Here is a 22,420-nt window from a genome sequence, read left to right on the forward strand (position 1 = left end):
TTACAGATTTGGAATCACATCCAGCTGCTATCCATTTTTCCAAAAAGTTCTTCAGCTTCTTTCATTCTCTCCACACCACAAAGGCCATCAATAAGCGCAGTGTAAGTGACCACATTCCATTCTACACCCACTTGCAACATCTCATTAGCTAACCTAAAAGCATCTGAGAGATTACCAATTTTACAATAGGCATCAATGAGGGAAGTATATGTATACTCATTAGGCACAAGACCAACTCTTCTCATGTCAACATAAAACTTGATGGCTTGTTGCATCATACCCTCCTTACAAAACGCATCAACCAAAGTGCTGTAACTCACAACATTCGGTTTCAACCCATTTCGCTTCATCTCCCTAAAAAACTCCAAACCTTTAGGCAATTTCCCAAATTTACAGAAACAATTGATCAACGCATTGTATGTTATAACATCAGGCTCGCAGCACATATCCTTCATCTCCTCAAAAAAGCAAACCGTATCATCTAATCGACCAACCTTCCCAAAACCATCAATCATAGAATTATAAGTAACAGTGTCTGGAATCAAACCTCTAAACTTCATTTCTTCAAACAAGCCTCTAGCAGCTTCTACATCTCCTTCTTTACACATACAATCTATCATTATATTGTAAGTAAACACAGTCGGTTTCGCACCAGCACCAATCATATCTTTAAAAAATCTCTTCACCCCATCCGTCTTCCCCAATTTCGCAAACTTATGCAATAAACCGTTGCAAGACCGAGTTTTCGGGAAAACCCTGAATCTCTTCATCTTAGAGAAACACTGAATAGCTTCCTCAACCATTCCTAGATCAATCAAAACACTAAACAAAGCATCAAACACTCCAAAACCAGGCACACACACATTCCTTGTCGACCATAGAACATCGAAAACATCGCAGTCCGCCTTTGACAAAACCATCTCTTTAAGGATACTATTAGCATCATAATACATTCTAGCACAAAACAGAATGTGAGCTACTATACAATAAGATTCCATGGAGTGCTTAAACCCATTACGAGTCATAGACCATTTGAAGAATTTGAGAGCTAATTTAGGGTCTTCTTTCAATTCAACGAGAGCCCTTGGAACCCAAATCGGAGCCAATGTCAAATCAAAAAGCTTTTCGATTCTAGGATCATCCCATAGATTATTCTGAACAACTTTACGGATCCAGTCTCTATCGAAATCTTCGGAATGAGTAGAAGGACCGCTTTTGCTAACGAAAGGGTAACGGATGATACAGAGAAAGCTAGTGAACCAAACGAAGGGGCACGAGACAAAGGAAGATTGAGAGGGAGAACATAGAGGGAAACAGAGAGGTGATTGAATTTGAGAGAGGGAAGAGGAACAAGGGCTTACATGGCGAGGGAATCGGCGATTAACGTGAAGAAAATTGCGAAGAGAACAGAACATTTTCAGGAAAAATTTCAAAGGAAATAGAATGAGCTTCATGGTTTAGCTCAGAGACATTGTTTTCTGTAGTATTCCTCAACTATTCGACTGAGGAAGAGGAAGAAAGTAGGGTTTATGAACTCACTCTGGGTTTTGTTGTTTTTTTCCCTCAAGTCTATTTTTCACCTGTTTTTCTTGTTTGTAAAATATTGATTTTATGGGCTTTTGTGAAACGGGCTACAAAGGCCCAAATTTTATATTTATGGGCCCAACCTTTTTAACTTAGGGTTGATTAGATAGATAATCAAAGTTGTGGGACTTAAATGAGGTGAAAGTTTTTGTTAAGTAAATTCGTAAATACTTTAAAGTTGATTGCATGATTAGTTGATTACTCATGTCATGTTATGCAAAGTGCAAAAACAATAATGATAAAAGGTGTTAAAAGCTGAAGACTCTTCGTTACAATTTTTTATGATATATTTTTTTTAGAGTGAATTTGTGCAGAGGTAAAAATGGGGTATAAAATTAGGAAATAGACAATAGAGAGGTTTGTCTCTGACGACGTCTAAAAAGACGGTTGAAAAAGGGTTTAGTTTTGCCAGTTATTACAAAAAAAACCAATGCATATTTTGTCAATGCGCGTGGGGGAGAGAGAGAAAAATCTGACATTTAATAAATGCTCAACAGTTGAATTGACCCTTACGCGGCAACAGACAGAAAGAAGTGACGATTATTAAATGCGACCGGCTTTAGTTTGAATCTATAATAAAAACGTACGGGTGAAATTACAAATTTTAAACCACTAACTTAATTGCGTAGATATCTATTAATAAATTTGGATTTATATAGATCGATATATAACTCTATGAAAGTGTATGGACATGTAACTAAATTTATAGATAACTATTAATTCCTTAACTAATTTGGAAATGTTTGACATATCGTCCATCTACGCTCTTTAGATCTGCATCTACGCTTTGTAGATCTATATGTCGAGGTCCAAAAATTGTGGTGATTCTTTATTTGTATCGTGAAAATTGTCTCTTTCGGCAAATAGATGTACCATCTAATGCTCTGGTAAGACAGTGTGAATTAGTAAACACGACGATGTTTTTCTGCTTGATTTGAATGAATTCAAACAGAATTGAGTGAGAAAAAGAAAGAGATATGAACATAAGAAAAATAGAGATCCAAAAATCATTAAAAGCGATAAACAAAACGTCAGGCACATGAAGTTAAATTGGGCAGAAATGGGAGCTAAAATTATCATTGTTCTTGGGTTTAAATTCATAATACCTAAAATATCCATTGTCTCTCACCTAATTATTTTTTTTTTAATTTTTTTATTAAATATCGAATAAAATTAAAGATGTTTACTTTAAATACCATTTAATTCAAGGAAAAAGTCATTTATCAAAACAGAGTAGAAGAACAGAAAAAATCAGAAATATGATGTTGTACTTGTACCATCGTTTCTTTTCTTTCTTCTTCTCTAGTGTTACAATTTAAGAAATCATAATAAGAAAAAATGGCGACTAAAACTCAGTGCCAAGCCAAAGATAAAAAGCGACTCGCATATTATTTGCTCAACGACTTCTCTCCCATTTGCATTAAGCAGAGAGATCAGAGGAAAGGAGCAAAAGCTTTTTCTGTGTTATCTCTTTTCTTTTATGACAACATCTCAACGGTCTTCTTCTCAATGTCTTCTTCACCCTCAGCTTCACCTCCTTCTGTCACTTCTTCTTCTCCTTCCTCAGCCGCGTAAACTACTTCTTCACCTTCTTCGTAAGTGTATTCTCCTCCCTCTTCTTCATATCCTTCTTCGTAATAGTACTCTCCGTTTAGCTCATCGCCTTCATAAGCTTGCTCATCTTCATTTCCTTCATACACTTCCTCCCCAACGACATCTTCTTCCTCCATAATCGTTCCTTCTTCTTCTACTTCAGCTTTGGGTTCGGAGACAACCTCGGTTTTCTCTTCTGTTATGAGTTTGGTCTCATCTCCAGCTTCCTCTTTCGTTATCGTCTCGTCCTTGTTGTTGTGTCTGCTACCACCAGATGCAGCCGCTCTTTTTCTCTTCAGAATCTCACTGAAAGGCAAAGGAGCTGCAAATGAATCTCCTGATCGCTTATGACTATGATGATCCTCTTCAAAGCTTTTCCTCTTCCCAAGAGATAGCTCTGGCTTACTTTCCTCTCTGGTGCTTTTAGTTTCTGCAATGCTTTTAGGAGCTGGTTTTCTTTCGTCTTCCATTTCTCTTCTTCTCGCCCATGGAGCCCGGAAACCTCTTTCCTGATTACCACTATGGTTTTCCTCTAATCTACCTTTAATTCTATCTCGGAGTCTACCCTGAGAAGATAACTCGCTTCTGTCCCTTCCCCTCTCATTTCTCCTGTCAAAGTGGTGACCCTCATCGCCATTGCTTCTCTCACGAAGCTTAATTCTACCCTGTAGACGGCTGCTGCTAATGGAGTTTTCCCTCAGTGTATCCCTACGAGAGTCTCTATATCCTCTTTCCACTGAAGAGTCAGGAGCACCATAGTCATGGCTTCCAACTGATCTCACACCATTGACTTTCCTCTGCTTAGCCAAACGATATCTCAGATCTGATGCCAATATGTTCTCTGATCTCTCATCTTCTGCGTAAACCCTTCTTTCTGAATGATCTCCTCTCTCAGAAGAAACTCGACGGTTGCCCCATGCATACCTGTCTTCCCTCTGATCATATGGATCAAAACGCTGATCATGGAATGCTTTTTCATCATCAGCTATTGCACTGAAATCAGGGTCATACTCATTCACAGAGTTCCCTCCCTCCTGACTTCTCCGTCCATATCGATCTTCAACACGATAATACTCCGAATCCCTAGCCTCATTATCCACAAGAACATCAAACCCAGGAGACGACTCTCTTAAAACGTCATCTGCGTCCTTACCATTGTGGAAACTGTTATTATCATCAGATCCATATTTATGAAGCAACTGAGTCGAATGGCCTCCTTCAGTAAAGGAAGGAACTCCCGTACCCTTTTTCTGTACAACAGGGTCATATCCCATATGTTCTGGAACATATCCCTCTACGCGTCTACTATCCCTTAGGCCAGCAGATGTGACTCTTGGCGCAGCCGATATGTCAACATGTGCTTTAACCGCCTTTGAGAGATTAGCATCAGCAAATTTCTTCTCCCCGGTGTTATTTTCAATTGGCTTTTTAGAAAACTGAGGATCAGCAGCAGGCTTAGCTTCTACGGGAAGCAGTTTTTTATAAGCAGCAGGATTCGGTGTGTGCAAGAATGAACACATATCTCCTTTCATACACATGCCTTTTTGAAAGAACACACATGGAACCGGCTGTTTTGCAACACCGGAATGCTGCACAGTTGCATGAGTTGGCTGTACAGAACCAGCAGGAGCACCTCCTTGATTTCCCAACAACCCCTCCAAAGGCTGTAAGAAAAAAAAGCCACAGCATAAGCACACTTGATAACACATGTTAAGAAGCTCAAGCAGAGATTTGTATTGAAGAAGAAAGTAAACTCACAGGATGCCGAAATCCACATTTTGGATTCATACAATTTCCATTCAACCAATAATAGCAATCCCTTGGGTTCATACGCGCATACTCACTGTGGCGATACTCACACTCAGGTCCCTGTTAGAAGAAAAAGAAGAAACCATAAGAATCCCTATAGGCTATAGCTGATCAGACTAGCTGCAGAAACCATTAACATAAACTGAGGAACAAAACCTATGAGGAAGATCAGATTGTACACATTGAGCAAAATCTTTATCTATGTAATTTTCAATCTAGTTAACAAGAAGCCCTAAGAAACAACAATACTTGGATTCACGAGGTTCGAAATCACCAGATCTAAATCTTGCCCCAAAATTAAGCAGACGGAGAAGTGAAGTATGTATAGATAGCTTCGAGGGACACAAAAAACACAGAGAAACTTGAAATCTTGAGAAAGAAACTTGAGATCTCAAATCCAAAACCCTAATTGAAGCAGAAACTGGATAAGATCTAAACGAAAAATCAATTACCTTCTTGCAGGTTAAAGGAGAAGCGAGAAAGTAAACGCAATCGGTGTTCCACTTCAAAGCATCTTCTTCAGCAGATGAAACGGTCTCCGATTGCTTCTTCTCCTGCTGCTGCTGTTGCGGTTGAGTCGCAGGCGCAAACATTATTATTACTTCGAAATTTCTAAATCTATCTTTCAAGTAGATCGCAAGGTTTCAGATCGAAACCCTAGAAAGATCGATAATCACCGATCAAGAGAGAGTCCCGTGGAAGAAGAAGAAGAAGACGAGCCGCCACAAAGAGCGAACCAGAGAGAAACTCGCGATTGTGTGTGTGTGCCCTTTAAAGCTAAGCCTAAAAGTTTTTTTTTTTTTTTTTTTTCTCTTTTGTGATGGGAAATATCAATATTGTTTATCAATCTATTGACACGTAGAGATTTCTTATTGGTTTATTTGTTAGCCAAATTTTTTGCCTTGATATTATAACTTCTGGTGGTAACAGCGACTTTGGAATGTTGTGAAATAGACAAATGATAAGGTAATCTAAACCGAACTTGAACCGAGTATAAAAAAAATTGTAAACCAATTGGTAAATCATTTCACAATCAAACGGTAAGGACTATTTTGCCGAAATCTAACCAAGATTCAATCCAAACCAAAATCAATACTTTACCGAACCAAATGTTATGGATTTCAATTTGGTAAGGATTTTTTAAACCGAGTAATTCGACAAAACAAAACATTTTTACCCAACACTCTCAAAACCAAATTTAAGATCTACGAAGAACTAAAAGATCACAAGAAAGTAGTTTTTCAAAGCTTTTATTATACAAATGATAAAAAGATGGGTTCTTGAGACTTAACAACACCACAATAGGATTGGATTTTATGTTATTATTAAGAACAAAAGCTAAAGCAAGAGGACAACAATGAAGGTACTTTGCCTGTTCTTCGGATTTGTTCAGCTTGTTTCTCTGTTTTAGCTGCTTGACGATCCTTCTTTGCTTCAGCCGCTGCTCGCTTCTTCTCTGCCTTGCGCTCGATCGCAGCTAGTTTCTTCATCAACCGGTCTTGCGCTCGTCCCTTAATCCTCTCAACTTCCACCTACATATCAAGAATTACACCATCATCATTGAGGTTTTTCACAAGTTTGTTCAATCATTACTTGAACTTGAGTAGTTATGTTCAAGCTACTTTACCTCGGTTTTCTTCATCTCGGCTTCAGATTTCGCCTTCTGATGATTCTCCCATGCTTGAATCTTCATCTCTTCGCGTCTGAACCTGAAGATTACAAAAGTCATAATAAGCTTAAAGTTTCAAGAACAGTAAAGCACTTTGACAAACAATGCAACTTTCGGGTACCTAGCCATGTGCTTAGCTTTTTCCGCTTCCTCCCACGCGGTAGCACGAGATTCAGAAACACTTTTAGAAGTTTGTAGAGAAGCTTTGGTCTTTAGTGATGTGGAAGCGTCTTTATCTTCATCCTCTTTGCTAGCCCAAGCAGCAATGTTTAATTTACCAAGTTGAGTACCCAACACCATTATCTCTCTCCTAGTTTTCATTTGAAGCTCTTTCTCTGACAGCTCCTTGTTAGTCATAGGAGAAGCTGAAGCTTGTCTCCCTGGACTTGAAGGTTCAGAAGATATAGGACTTCGGATTGGCGTTGTTGCCCTGATTGGTGTCCCGTTTCTAGAAGGTTCTTGGCTCGCTATAGGAGTCATTTCGGTTCCCATGTCTCTCATCGATACAGATCTTGCTGTTGAAGGCGGTTGGGCAAACGCAGTTGCGACTGATGAGTCATGTCGGCTGAGATTAACTGCAAGAAAGCAAGTAAAGTTTGGCTTTAGGAGATAAACAGAGCATACAAACTCAATAACTCAAAGAGACAACTAACACCACCTTCAGTTGCTGATTCTACAATAGAGTTCTCAACCATAAGAACCGGTTTGACATATGAATCCGCGGTTGTGTATGAATCGACTTCCCAGCTAACAAACTTGTTTCCCATATCCTTTTTCACTTGGCTTACATCTATCCGCTTTGTATCAGACTCTTCAACCGCGAATACACCTGCTCTTTGATCAGCAACTTCAACAATCTTCATAGATGACTGGCGACCAAAGCTTGGCCCTTTCTTCGACCCCGGAACCTGAACCTGCCCAGTCTTCGGTCGGTTAGCCGTTGGACTAGCTATCCATTTCTGAGCATCATCCCATTTAGATGGAGCTGGTTTAGAGAATGATCTAATAGGCATTCTTTGATTAGCCTTTTCCTTCTCAGTCTTTTGAAACTCAAAGACAGATGAAGCAGAAACACTCTTAATCTCATTCACATTATCATAATCAAGACTCGGATACTCTTGAAGACCCAAACTAATCGATCGAGCAATCCCAGAAGTAGAACAATCAGTAATTTCACTCACAACATCAACATCTTTGCAATCATCTAATCCACTAGCAACTATAACATTTGAAGACAAGAAAAGCAAAGAAAAAAGAAGCAAACTTTAGATTCAAATAGAGACAAAAGCGTATTTAAAAAGAGTATTAACAAATGATTAAGGGGCTCCACCATAAACCCTAGGGTCATCAATTTGATTAGACCCAGATCTCATTGTAGGAGTAGATTCTTCTTCATTCTTCTTTCTATCAACACCAAGAAGAAGCATACTTCTTAACTTCCCCGGAGAAAATCCACCGCCGCTAGTAGTAGTAACCTATATCACAAACCTCATCGGAGAAAACAGAGTTTATCAAATCAAAGACAGAGAGATGATGAAGTGATTTGAAAAAGGAAAGTTTGTCTTTTTAAGTAAAAGATTTCTCCTAATCGGAAAAGTGCCAAATCTGGCTTTTGATATCCCTAATTTTACGCAAAACCCAGTTTCGGGAAACGTGAAACCGAAGCATTTTCTCACCTGGGTCTTTCCGATTCGTTCGTAATCCATCGAGATAGAGAGTGAATCTCAAAAATCTTCACTTTTTTTGCGTCTAGTCGTATAACTCAAATCTCGAGAACCAAAATCCTGAAAAAGAGTAATGATAATGTGTAAGAAAATATAATAGTAGAAGATTGTTTGTAATCAGAAGAAGCATTATTTGAAAGGAAGAGTACAGTGAGTGATAAGAGAGCTTGGAAGCTTGTGAAAGTACAGAGACTGATACACTGTGTGTGTTTCTTTCTTTCTCAAAGCTTCTCTCTTTTCTTTTCTTTTTTGGTTTTTGTTGTAAGCTGACAGCAAAATAAGGGACATTCACAGTGATGGAGCCTTTAAGTTAAGCAACTGTTGTACCATCTGCCAGAAACAAAAAAAAAAAAAGTTTATATTATTCTCATCATCAATAATCTTGATCTTTAGTTCATAATTTTTCACATCCAAAATTAGTTGTTGATAATAATAACGCAGGAGTTGCTATTTGGATCGAAATTTAGCCCAAATAATACTATTGGTCATTTGTCTATTTATAGTTTGTAGTAATTCTTGACAAAAAATAATGTGTTGATTCAAAATTTTAAACATCTTAACCAAAATTAATTTATTAATTGTATATATTATTAAGTTTTGCACTTGTTAAAGTATTTTACAATAAACTGATTTTTTTCGTACTTAAACTGAAAATGCAAGAAACGTGTATATATATAATGTACACATTTTTGTGTTTGCAATAATCAAAACCTAAATCAATCGTTTTTTGAGAAACTAAGGAAAGGTAACAAATTAAAATTGGTACAAACATCTTTTTTAGGCTGAGATTGTGACCATGTACATAGCTAAACTTTTGAGAGTATCAGTAATCCATTTAATATTTTTTAATGGCCCAAACACATAAAATTGGGCTAAATAGTATCAGTCCATTGAAACTTCTGATACCCAGTATCAACTTATGTGGCAGGCCGTGATTGGTTGCGGAAATTATTTTACCGAAAGAAAGGAAAAAAAAAAAAATCGTTTTGTTTCTCATCATGTAAGAAAAAAAATTTATTTTTATCATCATGTTTTTTAAGTTTTTTTGAATTTTATATTTTTTTTTTTGATAACCCAGTGTCCAGACCACACTATGATCCGACTAGCCCACTGGGCCTAAGCCCGCGTGCCTGGGATTTTTAAGCCTCCACTTAAGGGCCCCCTGGAACTGGTGGTCTGGGACGCTGCGCCCCGCAGGTAAATTGCGCAGTGGCCGGGACTCGAAGCCGAGTGGCGGGTGCCTCAGCCGAGGTTCCTTTACCACCAGGAGACAAGCACCCGGTTGAATTTTATATTTTATTTTGCTTAAATATATTCTACGTTTTTTTAATTGTAATATTACTTTTTGTAATCTTATGTTTAATAAATTAATTTTTTATTTTACAAGTTTTTTTTTTATGATATTTAAACCGGTCTCACCAATGCAAACATATTTAGTAGGACTATAGGAGTATCCTACTGTAGGAGTATCATATAAAATCTCAAACAATAAACAAATATTATGATACTATATGAGTATCACCCATAACCTCGTAATTATAATATACTGATTTTTTTCTATTCACTAAACGTTATTTCTTGATTTCACTAAACGTTATTTCTTGATTAGAATTTAGACCTATAAAAGTACATTATAATTTGGCACAAAAAGAGAAAAGAAAAAGAATATTATCATTATCAAGATAAAAAATGGTGGCCTGGCCTCTCCATAGGATGCTGTCTTTGAAGGCCCATAAGTAAGGCCATGACTACTTGATGTCAATTAAATCATAAATTTATTACTGATGGTCGTTTAAGTCATTCGACTTAACAGACGTTTAATCGGCTGACGGAATCCCTAAACCGGGTTTACTGGTTAAGAAAACGTGGTTAATTGGCCCAATTAAAAGACTATATTGCCCTCGTTACTTTCCCCCAAATCGATATATGAATATGAGACCAAGAACCCTAGATCAAAACTTCAATTTTCACAACAATTAGAGAGATGTTGAGTCAATGTTCTGGGGATGATGCCAATTCGGTGAGCAGAAGTTGGGGTCCTCTTTGCAACTGTGGTAGGGCGACAACGATTGTTAAAGCATGGACAAACGAGAATCCGGGAAGAAGATTCTTCAGAAGTGGTGTTCATGGGTTCTTCGATTGGGCTGATCAAGAGAAGCCATATGGTTGGCAGAAGGTGAGCTTATTAGAAGCAAGAGATGAGATTCGTCAGCTTAAAGAGGAAATAAAGATGCTTAATGAATCTGTGAAGACGAAGAATGATCAAACTATCAGTGCTTCGACGAATTTGAAAAGTGGTTTAGGGAATATATACGAACAAGAGAAGGCAAAGCTTGAAAGTGAAGTTATGGGTGCTAATGAGAGAGAGAAAATGCTTCGGCAGTTCATTGTGTTGTCTTGGGGATGCTTCATTGTTGTTATTGCCATGATACTTGCAATGGGGAAGTAGTTTTTGTTTTGTTTGTTGTTGTTGTTGTTGTTTTCTGTGTTGTTTTCTGTGTTGTCGTTGTTGTTGTTGTTGTGGTATGACAAGTTTGTAAGTCTTGTTTGAACTAATGGGAGTTTCATAAAAAGTTAATCCAACATAAGAGCCAAAAAGAGCCGCTTAGTCATAAGGATCCCACCAAAAACATACAAGGATCCCACCAAAACAAACATCATCCAACTTAAGCAGCATCCTACATCAGAAAGATCTTAAAAGACATCAATAAGATCAGCCTATTTCTTGCCAGGCTGCCAAACATCAAACACTTTGTCAGTCCATGGGGACATAAAGAAAACAGGCGGTTTAGGAGCTTCATATTTCCCAGCACCTTTACCACGACCCTTGCCAGCACCTTTGCCACGACCCTTGCCTTCACCATTCTTAGTTCCTGGAGGGCGTCCACGAGCACGTCCCCTACCACTTGGATTAGCTGCTGGAGCACTTGAATGCTGCAGTACTTGTGTGGACTGACTTTGAGAACCAGATGGTGTGGACTGGCTTTGAGCTTGCTGCCACCTCTTTGGAGCATTGTTAATGCTCCATGGATCATCATTATCCTATGAATAAGACATACCTTGATCAAATCTGAATAAGACATAACTAAAAGAGGCAATACTCAAAATGTCAGATTACTTACAAGACATAACCACAGCCTCACGACACAACTCCCTAATTCCACCATCTTTGTCTGTCTTGATAACCCTTGCTGAACTTCTATCCTCATGCGGAAGCTTGTACCAAATCGCTTCGACTTCACCACTCACTCCCTTTTCTTTGCAAAAATCCTCGAAGATTGACCATGTCATCAGATCAGGATCCATCAACATGTCTTTATCCTCGAACCCTCCAATGTAATCGAACGACTGCTCCTTGATTGATACATCTCCTCGGTAGTGAATGTTGAGTTTCAAACACTCGAAATCACTACAAAATAAGAAATTCAGTTGCTAATCGTTGTAAACAAAGTAAAACAATATCGATCCAACCCAAACCCAGAAATTTTTTGAAGTCGGATAACCCTAGAAATTCTAATCTACAGAGAAAAAACGCGAATCGACATACCTCATCTCTTCGATATACAATCCACTGACTCAACACATATGCAACCGATCAAACGCTTCCAATCATCGCCTCACTGAATTTCTTAGGAGATGAAACGAAGGAGAGAATCGAGAGAGTTAGAGAATTAGGGTTTATGATTTTTAGGTTTTTCCAACAACGATTTGGGGGAAAGTAACGAGCGCATTATAGTCTTTTAATTGGGCCAATTAACCACGTTTTCTTAACCAGTAAACCCGGTTTAGGGATTCCGTCAGCCGATTAAACGTCTGTTAAGTCGAATGACTTAAACGACCATCAGTAATAAGTTTATGATTTAATTGACAACAATTAATTAACTAAGATACATTTAGACCAACGCAAAATAATTGGGCATTAAACTTCCAAATAAAAATTATTTGGGGTTTTTTTTGGGAATTTTCCCAAAGAAAAAGAATATTATCATTATCAAGATAAAAAATGGTGGCCTGGCCTCTCCATAGGATGCTGTCTTTGAAGGCCCATAAGTAAGGCCATGACTACTTGACGAGTCAAAGAAAAAATGGTTCCATTTGACTAAAAGATGATCAAATAGTATTATTATGACAGCTATTGTACTCCCCAATCCAACAACACACGAATGCCAAGTCGGTGATTCATCATGAGGATTAATTCCTACAAAATTATCTAATTTTTTCATAGATTCAAGCTTGCAGGCTCTAAGTGAGAATCACGGATTGTACTTAAATCGAGTGCGAAAATAGCTGACACAAAAGATTTTATACGAGTTTAGAATCTTTGGAAATTTCTTACGTTTCGTGTAGATTTTTTTTTCTGTGTGTGATCTCACTAGCAAAACCCTTGCTTAAAATGTCGAGCTTTTGTGTTTACAATTTTTTTTTCCTTTCATTTTTAAAATAGAAAGAAAAAAAGAAGTAAAAGAAATTTCTGTTTATTTTAAAGATTCTACGCAAAAAGAAAATATATTCTTGCAAGTTTATTCTCAATTTTAAAAAATGCATGCTATTTCAAATTTAACCTTCATACAATATGTATATTCGAAAATTTTATACGATCACGCACATCAAAAATTTTAATTTTTATGAGTAGATTTGGACTCTTCATTACGAGAATTCCGATTTAATATATAGTTTATTAAATTCTAAAAAAATTACGATCATGTAAATCTATTATTACTAACGTCGTCAAGCTTCTAATATATCATAATTTAACAAACTTGATGATAGTGACGGTAGACTATATTTCAGATTAAATTCGATTTTGTAGATTTGACTTTCACTTTTAAAATAAAGCTAAATCTGTAAAACCATGTTATTTAGAGGATATTGTTTTATTTAAAAAAAAAAAAAAAAATCCTCCACTGAGGACTCTTGTATATTGGGCCTGGCCCTGAACATAACATCTTGCTCATCATCAAGGTAAAAAGACTAAAAGAGATCAATTAAAAATGTAAATTACCATAACTGTCATAATTTACTTTGCTTCACTTGATTAGGCAAAAAAATATTTGAATTTCATTTGTGTGGATCATGCCAGCTTTGGTTTAGCTCTTTATCAACATGTGCCACGTGGAGCAGCGTGTCAGTCAACTTTCATCAACTACTTCAATCTCTCGACGAAAATTACCGGCTATCACCGGTTCTCTCCCGTTTATTTAATTATTCCTTTTTTTTTCCTCTCGTCAAATCTCTCTCTTCTCCGACGTCGGCCGTTTCTTTTTCATTTTTGTCGTTTTTTTGTAAAATATTTTTTATTTCGGGAAAAAATAAATCCAAAAAAGAAGAAGAAAGAAATAAAAAGAGAGTTCTTCATTATGTGTATTCAAAATCTGAATCGAGAAGGAATCTGAATCGTTGTTAGATGAGAATCGGCGGCGTCGAGGTTATGCGATTTGCGTCGGAGATGATGTCATCGTCATCGTTATCGTCTTCGTCTTCGTCGGCGGTGGAAATGTTGAATCTCAAGGAAGCTTCGAATTGGTGGTCAGACGTAAACGAGTCTCCGATTTGGCAGGATCGTATCTTCCATGTCCTCGCTGTTCTCTACGGAATCGTTTCCGTCGTTGCTGTGGTACGTTTCGTTTCTGGATTTTGAAATCATCGCCGCTTAGGGAGGGATTGATGGATTCTTCGAGGATTTGGTGTAATTTGTGTTTGATTTTTGGTTTAGATTCAACTTGTGAGAATACAATTGAGAGTTCCTGAATATGGTTGGACTACGCAAAAGGTCTTTCACTTTCTCAATTTCGTTGTTAATGGAGGTTGGTGTTGAGTGATTTCGTATGTTACTTGCTTGTGTTCTTGTGTGTATCGCTTGTTGATTGATTTGGCTCATCTTTGTATCTCGCAGTTCGTGCTGTGGTGTTTGTCTTCAGAAGAAACGTGCAATTTATGCATCCAGAGGTTTTAGGATCTTTGACCATCATTGTAGTTTTAACCTTGTTGAATGGTTTATGTCAACCTTTCTAAATTTGTAAGTGTTATCTTTGTAGATTCTGCAACATATCTTGCTTGATATTCCAAGTCTTGCTTTCTTCACCACCTATGCTCTTCTGGTTCTCTTCTGGGCAGAAATTTACTATCAGGTAATTTCGAATTAGTATATAGCTGCTGGGTTTCTTTACTTTTCTTACTGGTTCTTTGGTTTTGTTATGATTGGACAGGCGCGTGCAGTATCGACTGATGGACTGAGGCCAAGCTTCTTCACAATAAATGCAGTTGTATATGTAGTTCAGGTATAAATTTGTGAAACTGGAAATTCTTAAGTTTGCTTTTTGTGGGGTCATGGGCTTGATATATCTAATTGGATGTATTACTTCCAGATTGCTCTTTGGTTGGTTTTGTGGTGGAAGCCTGTTCGAATTATGATAATCCTATCTAAGATGTTCTTTGCAGGTAATTAGCTTCCATCCTTGTTCACTCAAGCATGGTTATGCTATATATCTCTTACTTATATAGTCCATACTACTACTCACCTCTCTTGCGAATTTATAATTGCATTTGCAGGTGTTTCATTGTTCGCTGCGCTTGGATTTTTACTTTATGGTGGAAGGTAAAACCTGTTGCGATTTCAATATGTACTACATTTGACAAATTTGACACTAGCATAGTTTCTATCATTACCAGTCAAGTCATTTTGACTAGGAATTGTGTTGCCAAGAGTCATCATAAATTGTGACCAACTTGCTTGCAGTCACAGTCACTTGCGTTGTTGTTCTGCTTTGATGCCTAGCTAGACTAGATTCCCTTGGTGCTAAAGCTGAGTACCATTGAAAATGACTATAGCCTTGTATTTGTGCTTGATTTTGTGTCCTTTTCTTACGGCAGGCTTTTCCTAATGTTGCAACGATTTCCAGTAGAATCTAAAGGGCGGCGCAAAAAGCTGCAAGAGGTGAAACATCAATTGTTAAAAATCATAAGTATCAAGTCTTTACTATATTACGCTTCTCGATTGTTTACCGCCTTTCTCTCTTATGTATGGTAGGTTGGTTACGTGACAACCATATGCTTTACGTGTTTCCTCATCAGATGTATCATGGTAAAGACACACACAAACACATCATTATGTTGATATCTATTGATCCTTACCTTCTTGGTTGGATTATCTTCTCTACTACAGACTATAGTTAGTTTTAGAAATAACAACTAACCAAAGCTTTTGTCATTTAATATTTCTTTAGATGTGCTTTGCTGCTTTTGATGAAGGTGCAAACCTTGATGTGTTAGATCATCCCATCCTCAACTTCATATATTACCTGGTAACCTCTCTCTTAGCTCAATCGTAGAATCTGATCATGAACATTAGCTTTATATATAAAACAAAGAAACCGTCTCTTTTCGCATTTTCTCGTTTGTAACTTGATCATGTTACTTAATTACAGTTGGTAGAGATATTACCGTCCTCTCTGGTCCTCTTCATCTTGAGAAAGCTACCTCCAAAACGAGGCATTACACAATACCATCAGATTCGCTGAAATGTAAAGACACGACAACTAATGATCAGATGAAGAAGACAAGACCATGTTTGTTATATGCTTTTCTGTATTCAATAGAGAGAAAAGCGTAAGATACAAATGAATAGATCTAAAGCTGGTAAGTCTTTTTGGTTGATGATGGGAATGAATTCGCTTAGTTTTTGGCAAACTGGGTTTTGTTCCCCTTATATGAAGGTCATGTTGTAAAAAAAAAAGGTTTTAAAGAAAAATACATGGAAGGATTGTGTAAATTCGTATGGCGTTTTAGTAGTTGTACTACAATCGAATATACCGAACTACACCAAAATAGAAAAACTGAAATGCCAACAGCCACTTTTTACGATGGACTAAATCGCCATAGTTTTTCTGTTTCTCAAGTTTCATAAACTAAGTTAAAGTGGAGGAACAAATCTAATATTTATGATAGAAACAATGTGAAGATGACAAGGAACATTTTGCATTAGCAAACATTATTACAGGGTGGCACTAATCGAACACAGCTGATTAGCTGATTTCTCATTCAGGCTAAGTCTATGTCAGCTTCTCAGATTCCTTTTTCTCTATGAGTTTGATGAAGTTGCCGACAATTGTTTTGCCTTCAGTTGTTATAATACTCTCCGGATGAAATTGAACTCCCTGTGAATAATTGTTACAAGACTTCAAGAGTTTAGTTCCGTTTTTAATGGAGGAGGCAAGAAGATACATGAAAACACTTGTGTGGGTTTTACCTGTATATGCTTGTACTTCCTGTGACGGGCAGCCATAACCAGACCATCTTCTGTCCATGCTGTAACCTCGAGTTCATCACTAGGAAATGAATCTTTTTCGATAACGAGGCTGTGATATCGACCTACAAGGAAAGGGCTGAAGAAGACATACCAACAAAGCTTTGTTTTAATTCGCATTTACGGACTTGTTATTATGGTTTTCACAAAGCCAAATGATTGAACACAGAAAAATCTGATTCATACTTAGATTGTCCAGAGAACAAGCCTTCTTCTCCTTTCTCATCATAGTGAACCATTGAGCTTTTCCCATGCATAACACCAAATGGTGACCGCACAATCTTTCCTAATCAATGTTCATTACACAATTGCATTTAGGTTGTGTGGATACCATGTTAGAACACTGATACGGGAAAATAAGATGTCTTCTTTATATGCAACTAACCTCCAAATGCTTCTCCTATACACTGCAAACCCATACATACTCCAAATAAAGGAACAAGTGGTCCGAGTTCCAAAACGGTTTGCAAGGAAATCCCAGAGTCTTGAGGGGTACCTATCAAATTTGAGAAAGGTGTTATCTTCTTCTCCAGCGCTTTAAAAAGACACACCACATAATCAGAAGAAATAATTCAGAGGCCAAAATACTGTAGAAAAAGATAACAATCCAAAATTTCAACACCACATACGCCAAAATATTTACCAGGTCCAGGAGAAATCAATACCCCTCTTGGATTTTTTCTGCAAGAGGGAGAGCATATTATAGGAATCAACAACCAATTGATTAGCCATATTACTTATTTAAACCAGAATGCCCATAGTTTCCTCTTACCTTTTCAGCTCCTCTACTGTAAGTTCATCATTGCGGTAAACTTCGAAATGGCATCCTAGCTCTCCCATATACTGTAGAAAAATATAACAATTCAAAATTTTGTTTATACTAAAGCAGAAGAAACCATATCAAGAGAACAATCACGATATATAGTATGCACCTCACACGATTCTGCATGGAGAACTAGAAGTAAGACATGATGAAATCGTATATTTGGGATATATGTGCGTTATGTGAGATATTTAGAGCAGCCAAAATTTCATGAGAAAACGAGATATTCAAACTACGAATAACCAATCTAATGTCAAAAATTGCAACTCATAAAATCACCAATTCAAACTTTGAACATGATTAAAGATTCTACTACAAGCAACAAAGAAGTGATGTATTCGATTTTATTGGATCAACCATTACTCCAGAGAACGAGGAGCTTTCCAAATAATAACAAAAGAAAAACACTATTCTCCAGAGAACTATAGTTTTTCGACAATAAGATTCAATGGCGCGACATAAAGTCTCTGATCACATTAACAAGAGAGAATCAACATTACATAGTCTTATCTATTAGCATGTAGAAACTAGATTGGATTTTGAAATAATGAGATTCTAATAATCAATCACAATGCATACAAAATGAAAATTCAGCTGCTTTTACACCAAACAGATTCAAAAACACACATAAAAAATCTTAACAGGCGTAGTGAGGATTAGAGATAGTGTTAGAAATGAAACCTGGCAGAGATTGTAAGTGAAGCTGTCGTAATTATCAATGACGATGATAGGACCATTCTGCTTAGAGGAATTGACAACAACGGAAGGTATCGAATTCGATTCCGCCATTTCCATCGAAGCTTTCGCAAACACATCTCTACGACTCTTCCCCAAAACCGAAACTCCTATCACAGAGGAAACAAAAACAGATAAGAATCGAAACTTTGATTCGAATAACGCCTCTATCTCCAAACCAAGATCAGCTGACTTACTTGTCGGATTCGTAAGAGGATTAACGAGAGAAGGGTTTAGTCGGCGAGTGGTGGAGCCAGACTTAGGTTGAAGAAGACAAGACTTGTACTGTGTAGTAGCCGCCATTGTCGGAGAAGCAAAGATCCTTGTTTGATTCCAAAAAAGAAGAGTTTATAAAAAGCTCTGAGAGAGAGATTGAGAAATTTGACAGGTGAAACGGTGCGTTTTTGTGGAACATGAACCATGTGCCTAATTAGTAGATGAGTAATTGATAAGACTCTGTTTTGTTTGGTCAAAGTCAAAATAATATTTATCTACAATGGCGGCTACACTATCGTCACGTACCTGAGCGAGAGTGGTAAGATAACGAAGGAACAGAGGGAACGAGGAAGACGAGTGGGACTGCAATAAGAACCGGCGAGAGCTCCGGCAAGAGATCCGGCGAAGAAGACAGTGAAAAAGGAATCAGAGAGGTTGAAGAAGACCTAAGTCTCAGTTTTTTAATAAAAGGCTTACGATAAAACTAGTCCACTTATTAATCAGGCCCACTTGAGCCCATTTGCTTAGTACTCGATTATAAAACTCTCGTCGTGGTCTTTGGTCTCCCTGTTTTTACTTTTTAGCCTAGACGCCGGAGATAGACGCCGGAAAGAGGATTAGCGAGAAACTCTTAAAAAAAGGCTAAATGCGATGTACGACCATGGAAGTAACGAAGTCGTGGCCCAGAAGAAAGAAGAATAAGAGAGAAAGCAAGATTAGAAACTAGAACCAAAGCTCTGATACCATGTAAATATTTAAGATTTCAAGTAGGAAATGTTGAATGGATCATGATTAAAGATGGAGAGAAAAGATAGAAATGTATTGATTAAGAAGAGAGATTTCATGAGTAGGCGCTGTGTGGCTTTATATAGAACAGATTCTAGGTATGATGGGTTACGCACATTACAAGCATTACGTGGGTTACGCACATTACAAGCATTACGTCCTCATTCTTCCTTTACAAAGCGCACACTTTAGCCAGCCTTGATACAGCTCACTAACGGTCTTAGAACTCAAGTAACTGTATTTAACATATAACTATTAATTAGTTCATGTTAAATACCTTCTTGATTAACACTGATTGGAAAGTGAAAGTTGCGGCAAAGATGGGTCCTTCAGATCTTGCGGATTTCCTCGAAAAAGTGCCGGTACGCAATGTGAAACTCTGATCCAAATCTCTCAGTAAATTCAAAATTTTCAATTTGGTTGTTTAATAGGACAAGTATCCGCCTTTGCCGCCGGTGTTTCGGCTATTTAGATTTCTCGATTACTATGACTCTGCACTTTCCGGAGTAGCATGTCCATGGCGTCAGATGTTCCAGGAGTCTAATTTGGCCTGGCTTTTTGATGTGATCGATGTTCCGTTATCTTATATTCCTGAACCTGTCTACCAAACATCAGTCGATTGGATCAACCAACACGTTCCAGAGAACTTACGCTGTGGCTTTGTATTGTCGACATTTAATTATATTCTCCGTGATTTGCTTCCACAAGGTGTCAAGGAAGAAGAAGCTACTTATTGCCATTCTAAGGTAAACTTCTTTTTCGCTTTCACCACCGCTTACCTTTCTTTTGTTTTCACTAAATCCACTATGTTCTTCTATTTGTGTGTGTTTACGATTATTAGGTGGCAATGTTTGTTACATTAGCAATGGTAGTGCGTAGCAAACCTCGTGTCTTGACTAAGGTTTTACCCTCTCTGAGGTTGAGGCGTATCTATAAAGGACAGGGCCAGATTCCGCTTACAGTTTGGTTGATAACTCAGGTTCGTATGTGTGTGTACTACTAGGACCAAGTCTGTTGTGTTGGAAATTTTGTGTGTTTCTGTAGTAATCTGTATAGCTGTTCTCAACTGTAAAATGTGGACAGGCCTCCAAAGATGATTTATCTGTAGGCTTGCTTTCATGGGCGCACAACTTGTTACCTCTAGTCGGCAGCAACCCCCAGTCAACTGATGTCATCCTCAAGTTGGTTGAGAAGTGAGTCGAGAAAGTTTTCCCTTTTGCTATATATATACAATCATCTCATCTTGTTTCCTTTTTCAGGATTTTGGCCAAACCAGATGATCAGGCCAGATTTGTAAAAACTCCTGTTTGGCAGGAAATGCGACTTATTCCACCTCAGTCATTTGAGATCTTGTTGCGGCTTACATTCCCTGCAAGCCTAGAGGTACGTTTTACTCTATTGCAACTTACAAAACAAAAAACCCCCTTTATGCGTCTGTCGATTCTGATCACGAGCGTGGTCTATGTGTGCACACACACAGCCTACTACAAGTAGGTTTGTGGCAATTTATCCCTTGCTGAAAAAAGTGGCTCTTGTCCGTACATCAAGAAGCCAGGCAATAGAAGAGATATTCACTTTTTCTTTGAGATTATCTGGAGAAGAAGGTATCAGTAACAACCCTGAATCCTTGTTGAGCTTTTCTGCTTCTCTCTCTCTCTCTCTCTCTTCCAAATAGAGTTCTAATCTGTTATCTTTGTTGCAGGAAATACTGTTTTAGCCGAGGAAGCTAGATCAATCGCTCTCTGGTCTCTGACCGTAAACAAGGATTGCTGGAAGCACTGGGAGAATCTCTACGATCAGAATCTAAAAGCGACTATTGCTCTTCTTAAAATACTTGTAGGGAATATCAAGTACGGTGTAAGTGAGGCAATATATCAACAGATATTCACTTTTTCTTTGAGATTAGCTGGAGAAGGTATTAGTAACAATCCAAACCTTGAATCCTTTAGTTTTCTGTTTCCCTCCCTCTCTTCTTCAAATAGAGTTCTAATAAGTTAACATTGTTGCAGAAAATCATGTTTTACCCCAGCAAGCTACCGCAATCGCTATCAGGTCTCTGACCATAATCTTTGATTGCTGGAAGCAGAGGGGCAATATCTCTGAGATGAATCTAAAAGCTTGTGTTGCTGTTCTTAAAAAGCTTGTAGAGAGATGGAAGGATCATTCCCTCGATCTATCATTATCACTGATTGATACTCTTGCAGGTTCACCAGGAAGCAAGGCATGGAAACAAATCACTCGAAAGATATTTACTATCTCTTTGAAATTAGCTGGAGAAGGTATTTTACTAACAAACCAAACCTTGAATCCTTGAGTTTTTCGCTTCCCTCGAAACATCTCCAAATAGAATTCTAATGTGTGTACAGTTACAGCAAATCCTGTTTTAGCTGAGGAAGCTACAACAATGGCTATTTGGTCTCTGACTGAAAATGTTGATTGCTGGAAAAACTGGGACAATCTCTATCAGGAGAATCTAGAAGCTAGTGTTGCTATTCTTAAAAAGCTTGTAGAAGAATGGAAGGATCATTCCCTCAAACTATTATCATCGCCGAGTGGTACTCTCACTCTTGATCAAACTATGAAGAGCTTCATGGTACAGGTAATGCTCCTTGCTCTTCTAAGCTAACTAATTTCACCCTCCTCTCAGTTGTCATTTCATCTCTGACCTAACCTGTGATGTTTTCAGAACAAAAATGCCATCACTGGAGGACGAGCCAATTGTTCTCTTTACAAAAAAGCTGACAAGTCCTGCAAAGTGATCTGGTGGAGACTATCTCGTGTAAGAAGCACCCTCAATATTGCTGTGGTTCTTCTTGCTGTTGTGTTCAAGTCCTGCAAATTGATCAGGTGGAGAAGCAATCTCACAAATATAGCCATTACTGCTGTGGTTCTAGTTGCTGTTGTGATTCTAGCGCTGGTGGTACACATGTTCTATCTTCCAAACTGGTGGCAACTGGCAACAGCCGGGCTGAAAAATATGTTGGACTCATTGGACGTCAATTATAGGAAGGGTATTAGTCTGTAATTCGTGATCTTTGAGGACTGGGAAATCGATAGGAGTAAAATGAATATATGTTTAAATTCAAAAATTTTAGTGAAGCAAATGTTATATTTTGACCTTACAAAGTCAAATTCTTTGAAAGCTTTTTGGTCAAATGAGTTGAATAATATTTTCACAC

At 37.8% G+C, this 22,420-nt stretch overlaps 6 protein-coding genes across 12 annotated transcripts in view; 2 read left to right on the forward strand and 4 right to left on the reverse strand.

Moving 5' to 3' along the window:
• The window catches only part of LOC110228245 (putative pentatricopeptide repeat-containing protein At2g02150), a 2,832-nt gene extending 1,295 nt beyond the window's left edge, over window positions 1–1,537 (reverse strand). Inside the window, 2 exon segments of the mRNA XM_021024992.1 lie at window positions 5–21; window positions 24–1,537. Of these exon segments, the coding sequence (XP_020880651.1) occupies window positions 5–21; window positions 24–1,454 (1,448 nt within the window). The 5' untranslated portion in view covers window positions 1,455–1,537.
• Window positions 1,538–2,766: 1,229 nt separating this feature from the next.
• Window positions 2,767–5,808, reverse strand: LOC9312869 (zinc finger CCCH domain-containing protein 17). Its single transcript, XM_021025416.1, has 3 exons — window positions 5,439–5,808; window positions 4,936–5,046; window positions 2,767–4,841 (listed from the first exon to the last, which is right to left on the reverse strand). Exons 1-3 carry the CDS (start codon window positions 5,577–5,579, stop codon window positions 3,063–3,065), a joined length of 2,031 nt encoding a protein of 676 aa, XP_020881075.1. The 5' UTR covers window positions 5,580–5,808; the 3' UTR covers window positions 2,767–3,062.
• A 399-nt stretch (window positions 5,809–6,207) lies between these two features.
• On the reverse strand, window positions 6,208–8,663 carry LOC9312870. 2 transcript variants are annotated; one of them, XM_002876756.2, is made up of 7 exons: window positions 8,529–8,663; window positions 8,332–8,439; window positions 7,986–8,130; window positions 7,314–7,874; window positions 6,777–7,230; window positions 6,614–6,695; window positions 6,208–6,518 (listed from the first exon to the last, which is right to left on the reverse strand). In XM_002876756.2, exons 2-7 carry the CDS (start codon window positions 8,359–8,361, stop codon window positions 6,312–6,314), a joined length of 1,479 nt encoding a protein of 492 aa, XP_002876802.1. In that variant the 5' UTR covers window positions 8,362–8,439; window positions 8,529–8,663; the 3' UTR covers window positions 6,208–6,311. The 2 variants fall into 2 exon arrangements, with proteins under 2 accessions (XP_002876802.1, XP_020881082.1); XM_021025423.1 differs by lacking the exon at window positions 8,529–8,663 and having other exon boundaries at window positions 7,986–8,143; window positions 8,332–8,421.
• Window positions 8,664–13,661: 4,998 nt separating this feature from the next.
• Window positions 13,662–16,147, forward strand: LOC9312871 (tobamovirus multiplication protein 3). The gene is made up of 11 exons (XM_021025433.1): window positions 13,662–13,993; window positions 14,093–14,183; window positions 14,273–14,325; window positions 14,415–14,507; window positions 14,586–14,657; window positions 14,745–14,817; window positions 14,929–14,974; window positions 15,250–15,313; window positions 15,407–15,460; window positions 15,603–15,680; window positions 15,804–16,147. The coding sequence occupies exons 1-11, from the start codon at window positions 13,784–13,786 to the stop codon at window positions 15,894–15,896; spliced, it is 927 nt and encodes a 308-aa protein (XP_020881092.1). The 5' UTR covers window positions 13,662–13,783; the 3' UTR covers window positions 15,897–16,147.
• A 56-nt stretch (window positions 16,148–16,203) lies between these two features.
• On the reverse strand, window positions 16,204–18,881 carry LOC9311187 (anthranilate synthase beta subunit 1, chloroplastic). The gene is made up of 9 exons (XM_002876757.2): window positions 18,762–18,881; window positions 18,437–18,561; window positions 18,186–18,349; window positions 17,454–17,524; window positions 17,325–17,362; window positions 17,067–17,177; window positions 16,868–16,967; window positions 16,625–16,760; window positions 16,204–16,532 (listed from the first exon to the last, which is right to left on the reverse strand). The coding sequence occupies exons 2-9, from the start codon at window positions 18,540–18,542 to the stop codon at window positions 16,428–16,430; spliced, it is 831 nt and encodes a 276-aa protein (XP_002876803.1). The 5' UTR covers window positions 18,543–18,561; window positions 18,762–18,881; the 3' UTR covers window positions 16,204–16,427.
• A 267-nt stretch (window positions 18,882–19,148) lies between these two features.
• Window positions 19,149–22,383, forward strand: LOC9312872. 6 transcript variants are annotated; one of them, XM_002875073.2, is made up of 10 exons: window positions 19,149–19,603; window positions 19,673–19,987; window positions 20,083–20,220; window positions 20,325–20,434; window positions 20,501–20,624; window positions 20,722–20,845; window positions 20,944–21,156; window positions 21,251–21,520; window positions 21,608–21,840; window positions 21,928–22,383. In XM_002875073.2, the coding sequence occupies exons 1-10, from the start codon at window positions 19,508–19,510 to the stop codon at window positions 22,264–22,266; spliced, it is 1,962 nt and encodes a 653-aa protein (XP_002875119.2). In that variant the 5' UTR covers window positions 19,149–19,507; the 3' UTR covers window positions 22,267–22,383. The 6 variants fall into 6 exon arrangements, with proteins under 6 accessions (XP_002875119.2, XP_020881076.1, XP_020881078.1 ...); XM_021025417.1 differs by having other exon boundaries at window positions 21,614–21,840; XM_021025419.1 differs by having other exon boundaries at window positions 21,446–21,520.
• The last annotated feature ends 37 nt before the right edge of the window (window positions 22,384–22,420 follow it).

The sequence above is a fragment of the Arabidopsis lyrata genome, assembly GCF_000004255.2.
Source record: "Arabidopsis lyrata subsp. lyrata unplaced genomic scaffold ARALYscaffold_5, whole genome shotgun sequence".
Taxonomy (NCBI): Eukaryota; Viridiplantae; Streptophyta; class Magnoliopsida; order Brassicales; family Brassicaceae; genus Arabidopsis; species Arabidopsis lyrata.

Bases quoted from the DNA above. Each gene is read 5' to 3' on its own strand.
- LOC9311187 (XM_002876757.2), bottom strand. From the start codon at position 18,542: ATGGCGGCTACTACACAGTACAAGTCTTGTCTTCTTCAACCTAAGTCT. The intron at 17,363-17,453 runs GTAAGAGGAAAC...TCCCTCTTGCAG, and splicing joins ACAGTAGAGGAGCTGAAAAG to AAAAAATCCAAGAGGGGTAT. The intron at 16,533-16,624 runs GTAAAACCCACA...AATTATTCACAG, and splicing joins GGAAGTACAAGCATATACAG to GGAGTTCAATTTCATCCGGA.
- LOC9312869 (XM_021025416.1), bottom strand. From the start codon at position 5,579: ATGTTTGCGCCTGCGACTCAACCGCAACAGCAGCAGCAGGAGAAGAAG. The intron at 5,047-5,438 runs GTAATTGATTTT...TTCTTCTAACAG, and splicing joins CTCCTTTAACCTGCAAGAAG to GGACCTGAGTGTGAGTATCG. The intron at 4,842-4,935 runs GTGAGTTTACTT...TTTTTCTTACAG, and splicing joins AATGTGGATTTCGGCATCCT to CCTTTGGAGGGGTTGTTGGG.
- LOC9312870 (XM_002876756.2), bottom strand. From the start codon at position 8,361: ATGGATTACGAACGAATCGGAAAGACCCAG. The intron at 8,131-8,331 runs GTGAGAAAATGC...TTTGTGATATAG, and splicing joins AACGAATCGGAAAGACCCAG to GTTACTACTACTAGCGGCGG. The intron at 7,231-7,313 runs GTGGTGTTAGTT...GCTTTCTTGCAG, and splicing joins TGTAGAATCAGCAACTGAAG to TTAATCTCAGCCGACATGAC.
- LOC9312871 (XM_021025433.1), top strand. From the start codon at position 13,784: ATGAGAATCGGCGGCGTCGAGGTTATGCGATTTGCGTCGGAGATGATG. The intron at 14,184-14,272 runs GTTGGTGTTGAG...TGTATCTCGCAG, and splicing joins CAATTTCGTTGTTAATGGAG to TTCGTGCTGTGGTGTTTGTC. The intron at 15,461-15,602 runs GTAAAGACACAC...ATATTTCTTTAG, and splicing joins TCCTCATCAGATGTATCATG to ATGTGCTTTGCTGCTTTTGA.
- LOC9312872 (XM_002875073.2), top strand. From the start codon at position 19,508: ATGTTAAATACCTTCTTGATTAACACTGATTGGAAAGTGAAAGTTGCG. The intron at 19,988-20,082 runs GTAAACTTCTTT...TACGATTATTAG, and splicing joins CTACTTATTGCCATTCTAAG to GTGGCAATGTTTGTTACATT. The intron at 20,846-20,943 runs GTATCAGTAACA...TCTTTGTTGCAG, and splicing joins GAGATTATCTGGAGAAGAAG to GAAATACTGTTTTAGCCGAG.